This window comes from Odontesthes bonariensis, chromosome 4 (assembly GCF_027942865.1).
Source record: "Odontesthes bonariensis isolate fOdoBon6 chromosome 4, fOdoBon6.hap1, whole genome shotgun sequence".
Lineage (NCBI taxonomy): Eukaryota > Metazoa > Chordata > Actinopteri > Atheriniformes > Atherinopsidae > Odontesthes > Odontesthes bonariensis.
This window is the reverse complement of record NC_134509.1, coordinates 16,092,958-16,098,855: the sequence shown is the minus strand read 5'-3', so window position 1 is coordinate 16,098,855 and position 5,898 is coordinate 16,092,958. Positions and strand designations below refer to the sequence as shown.

Sequence of the window (5,898 nt, the reverse complement as noted above, 5' to 3'; positions counted from 1 at the left end):
TTGAATAAAAAATTCAGTCCAATGAGTGTCTGCTTCATTTTACTTTGGTTAACATGAATTTACTGGTTATAAATTGTACCCACTGATTTTTGACTCTCACAGACTGTAACCCAAATACGCTCTGTGCCAGAGATCATTAAAACTGTCCTCTGAATGTGCATTTATGCTCTTTGCATCCTAACAAGATGATTGGCAAATAAATTGATGGTGAAGCAAAAGCCCAGATGAGTGAAAAATCTTGGAACCCGAAGCAAGAAAACTGGCTTTCCAACAAACCCAGTAACCCTGGAAATCAAGAGAATATCTGTCAAACAGGCAGGGCTCAATGCTTGCACACAGCAGAAGGAGGTCGATAACTCTGCAAGAGACGTGACTGGCGAGGGGGCCGAGGTGGCACGAAGCTTTTGCACCCTATCAGAAGAGGACTTCAGTATATTTATGAGAACATCTGGTCCAAACAACATACACACACACACACACACACACACATATATATTTACATATACACAGACACACACTGTACACGTTGGCCCTCCTGGTGTCTCCAACAGGGGAACTTTTTCTTCCTCACCAGATTGACTGCTGTAAAAATAAAGCCTCCTAAATCGGCTGCAGGCTGTACACTCGTGCATTCTGTTCTGCGCCCAAACTCAGCAGCGCATGTGGAATATTTTAGTCTCTTTAAGGCCAGCGTCTGTTTATATGTTCTGTTTTTTAAGCTAAAACTCACTGTAGAGATCAGTCAGGCCTGGTTTTGAGCTTAAGACCTCCAGACCAGTATTTCTAAAGTATTTCAAGTCAAGCTAGTTCTTTGACCTCACTCAACAACCCATCTCCAGAAAATGTTGGGAAGGCTGATAAAATGCAACAATAACTTAAAACTAATCAACGATATCTGGACCCCTTATGACCCCCAGATGTGAGGTCTCCCGTTGGACCCTTTTTGACTCCTCAAGTCATCTATATGAAAACAAACTAAATGGTTTGCTTTATTACAAAATGAACAAACTATTGTGTCTTCATTGTCTACTTGGGGAAAATGTAAAGGCTTAACAGCCTGGCCCATTTCAGATATATATTTCAATTTCACCAACACTAAGTCTGATGTTTAACATTTTTGCAAACTTTGTGACCTTTAGAAAAAAGATAAGAGCTCAATTTTAGCTCTTAAAATTGAGGTATGCACTGCACACTACACGTAACACTGCAGAAAAAAACGTCACGACCAATTCAAATTTTGCATCGCAGGAGGAACATGATGAGATTTTTATTTCACAAGGTTACAGGGCTGCTTTTATCTCCTGGGTGCATAACTCCAGGCTGCAGTGTGGCTTTAGACCCTTGCTGCTCTCCTCTTGATCAATGATCAATGAACCTCCTATGTGGGATTATATAATGTCCTGTGTTTTTCATAACATTTAGCCCCCTGTGTGTGCCTCCCACTTACCCCTTGCTCTCCTGCTGCAAATGTCTCCCCCCTTTTTTCTCTTCCTCTATTCGTTCGTGTACCCCCTCCCCCCTTTCCCCTTCCAGCCATCTCGTCCATCACTTTCAGGCATACTGCACGTACCTCTGTGCATGTGTGTGTGTGTGTGTGTGTGTGTGTGTGTGTGTGCATGCACTGTTAGTGCACATGTCTGTGGTGTGAAAAACTGGAGGAGGAGTTTGAGCCATACAGTTCACCTGAATAATACCTTCTTTGTGAGCTCCTGCCTTATAAAGAGAAGCTCACTTACTTTTTGCCCTTGCACATCTTAACCCTCAGTGCAGATTCAGAAAAAATTTTCATCCCTACCCACTCTAGCCATAACTCCCATGCCTAAAGTCACCATGAGAGCCAGGATGAGAGTGTTGCTGCTGCTCTTGGTAGCAACTGTTTCTCTGTCAAATGCTCAAACCAGCAACGACAACAAGCAGCCACAGCAGCCACAACGCAGCATTTGGGATGAGCCCATCAGATTCAACACCAAGAACAAAGACTCGTGCACCATGGTGGTGTCTGGAGCCGGGAACTATACTCGCCTGCGTGTGTCATGCAAAGGTCCAAGCCAGACAACAGGACGGTCCTACTACTGCGACTTCCAGGGTAAACCCAACCAATGTCGCGCCTACAACCAGAATCCTCGCCACTACTTCACCCAGATGATGTGGGAGTTGAGGAAGCTGAAGAATGCTTGCCAGGGAGCCAAAATCTACCGGCCACATATGTGCAGGAAATGCCCAGACGAGGCTCAAATGACCTTCCTGACCTCCTGGCCTAAGACCACCGCCTCCAAGACCTCCAAACCTGTCCCGGAGCCACGTAAACCGGTGGTGCCAGCCCAGCCCAAGCCAGCTGCTACTTCTAAACCTGTGAAGCCCCAGTCTCAGCCCGTTAAACCCCAGCCAGGCAAGGGCCCCCAGACCAAGAAAGCCACCCCTAAGCCTGGAAAGACCACTACTCGTCCCACAGAGCAGCCTGACTCCAGAGCCACCCGCCTTGCCTCTGAGTACTGCTGGAAGAGCTTCCACGGCATCTGCAACTACGTCTTCAGTTGGTTCCGAGAGTGAGATGGTACTGCAGTCACTCTCAGGTAGGTGATGGAAAAATTAAGAAGGGAAGGTAGAGGGAAGGTTACAAGAAAGTAACGACAATGGAGAAACAACCCCATTATTTGCATAATTTTGAATAGAAATAAATTCCTAAGGACCTTTTTGTTGATGTTTCAGGTTGGAGTAAGCGGCAATCAACACCCTCCTCCATCCTTGAACTCTCTGGAATCTGTATGAAAGCCTTCGGAATCATTTCATCCCTCAACAAGAGCCAACAAGAGAAAACTCCATTTACACATATGCAGTCAGTGGATGATGTGGCATGCATGTAATTTCTAAATTTGTAAAACACATTGCAAGGCAAAGGGAAAACATGGAGGGCATGTGTTTCTGTTTGTATATGATATAAAAGTCATTCCAAGTGTCATGTAAGTGTTTCAACAGCATGTATTCCAAGGAAGAAAACATGAAGAGAATAAAATCAGAGTGGTGACCTCTCCTCTTATGTGTATATCTGTTTCTCCTGCTGAGCTGAAACAAGCTGCAAGCTTTCACACTCGTGTATTGAAAGGAGTCTTTGTTTCCACTCATCACTGGTTGTAACAACATGTCTGCTGCCTGGCTGAGGAAGTTGTTACCGTGCAGACACAATCAGTCACAGAAGGTGTCTGAGCAGAGCCAAACACTTCTTTGTATGAGCTGATGAATTGAGTCCTAAGAGCTGCTGTGCAGGAACAGAGGGGGTCTGTGTTAAGGCCGCAGATGACTGGAGTGAGTGTGGCTGCAGCAGCGCTGTTTTTAACCCACACACAAAAACACACACATACACACAGGGGATGAGGATGGTGACTGCTAACCATTACCCTGGTCTACTTTTGGAGACCTTAAGGGGCCGTTTTTAGATATTGAAAGCTCATGTTGCTATAAAAACAGATTTAACGGAAAGAAGACATCATTAATCATCAATTAAGACGTAAAACAAGGCACAATATATTACCATACTTTACAAAGAGTGAGGCAAGTCTATTTTAAAAATATTTAAGCAGAAAGAGTAGCGGAGTAGATCATTTAACACATTGAGTTTAGCATTTCCAGTACTGTTAGTTCATCTGAGATACTTTGATTAATAAGCAAAATTTAAAAATACAAACTCACAAAGCACACATAGCTGACACAACATTTTTGAATTTACATTTTATTGTAAACACAAAATAATAAAATACTCTTGAAATGATAACATCACTGTTATTCATGATTCATAGGAGGGTAAGGAGTGTTGTTCTGCTGTATTTTTCTGAGGTGGAGCCCATTTCTATGTCTTTACTATTTGCTAAAAAAGTCTGGCTGTTCCCAGACACGGGGCTGGACCCTTCTGAAGGGTCACAAGACAAATCTGGGGACGTAGGACTTGATTGATGGGGCAGAAGAAATAAGAAAAAGAAGAGACAACTACATAATAACACTCATTTAAACCATTTAAGTGATTAAGTGGTGAAATCTCTCTTTTATGAAACCGCAAAAGACCCACATAAACCTTAAACATGCCTGACACATGCTGATTTTGATGTTGAACCATGAGTAAAAGATTGCATTGAGTTTGACTTTAAATACAATCTTACACATATGTCTAAAAAAAGGTAGGAAGTGCAGTAGTTGAGTAAAAGTATTTACTTCCTTTCAATCGGCACTGATAAGAATTTAGACTGCAGAGCCTTTACTGAACACAGGGTGGTGCTGCTGAACAGAAAGAAAAAAATTCCATAAGGTCAGAGGGCCATGAAAATGGGTCGACATGTATCTTTTATATTTGAGGACACACACTGACAAAACCCCTGTTCTCCAATTCAAGCATAAACCCTCACAAACATTTGATGTTGAAACCACCAGACAAAATGTCCCCATAAAGCAGGTACATTCTCAATGTCTGATTATTTCTAAACTTTGACGCCAACAGACACACAGTTATGTTTCCATCACTTAAAAAAAAAAAAAAACGTCAAACTGACTCCTTATGATTTTCTTAAATCCATCCTTTAATGAACAGCTCTGCACATTCAAATATTATAAATTACATCATGAGGTCAAACTTTTTGCTCAAAGATGGTTCTAAGGTTCCCACAATGTGACAGTGTAAACGGATTTGTGTTCTTTCAGCGCACACAGCTTTTTTACTACTGTTCACTTCCACAGTCCTCCCACACAGTGACTCACAGCAATAATCCAATGTATGCCATGAGATTATTAGACGTGTGCCCATGCTGTAGCTGCATCATGAACTGTGATGGCACGGTTGAGTGGATTTATTCCCTCACTCTCATGAATCAGTGGTGAATCTGAAAACATCCTATCATTTATGCAAGTGTGTTTACAAGACACACATGTCAAGTCAATCCCATTTAAGAGTCTCAGTAAATTAGGGCCATTTAAATAACAGTTAGTTTACATTGGACTTGTTTTCTGGATGGAAGTAACACTGGAGGGCGGTTTTCACAATATTCTGCTGAGTTTTGATGAGTTATTCTTGTTGTAAGAACATGGTGAAAAGTTTCACAAGTTTTTCAGGAGCTACTCCTGGCTCATTTAGCAATATAACATAAGTGTAATACACATGGTTGCAGTGTTTGTCCAGCACACTTGCAGTGGTTCACTTTGAAGATCTGAGTCTTTTGAGCTGAGGAAACGGATAGATAGATAGATAGATAGATAGATAGATAGATAGATAGATAGATAGATAGATAGATAGATAGATGGTTTTTCAACAAAATGTTGCATTACAACTCCGTTCTTTTATTTGAAGATATTTCATCATTTGTATATTTAAACATAAGCAAACCCCAAAAAGAATTGACAACATTGTGCTGTAAAAACATGATGTTAATGTTCTAATACTTGTGGTGTTGGGTTAGTTTACAAAGAAAATGCAGGATATTTGACAGCAACTTTGCAATAATAAACAGTCCTCATTGGCTACTGAACTGAGTGCATAACAGACAGCACAGAGTTAATGTCAGGTGCATAGCAAAGTACGAAAGGATATCCAGCTGGGAGTTTATGAGGAGAGAAGGAACTGACATCTGGTAAATGTGTTACTCTTCAGTCAATAAAGGTGCTAAAGAGTGAACAAAGGCAGCCCGATCTGACAGTGTGGTCAGTGTGAAATTCAAGATCAAAAGCAGCAGCTGTCCTTGTACTGCCCACAAATAATGTTTTAATATATATACATATAATATAATGTTTGATCACAATCGTAAAAGTGCCTGTGTGGATAATAAAGTCAACACATGCTGGTGCTGGGCCTGTGCCATTTCACTTCATTTCCTTTCAAGGCACAGAGGGACAGTGAAAACTGATAGGGCTGATGTAAGT

General features: G+C 41.6%; 1 protein-coding gene across 1 annotated transcript; it reads left to right on the top strand.

Moving 5' to 3' along the window:
* Positions 1–1,749: 1,749 nt before the first annotated feature.
* Positions 1,750–3,030, top strand: fgfbp2b (fibroblast growth factor binding protein 2b). The gene is made up of 2 exons (XM_075464448.1): positions 1,750–2,573; positions 2,710–3,030. The coding sequence occupies exon 1, from the start codon at positions 1,816–1,818 to the stop codon at positions 2,548–2,550; it is 735 nt and encodes a 244-aa protein (XP_075320563.1). The 5' UTR covers positions 1,750–1,815; the 3' UTR covers positions 2,551–2,573; positions 2,710–3,030.
* The last annotated feature ends 2,868 nt before the right edge of the window (positions 3,031–5,898 follow it).

Bases quoted from the DNA above. Each gene is read 5' to 3' on its own strand.
- fgfbp2b (XM_075464448.1), top strand. From the start codon at position 1,816: ATGCCTAAAGTCACCATGAGAGCCAGGATGAGAGTGTTGCTGCTGCTC.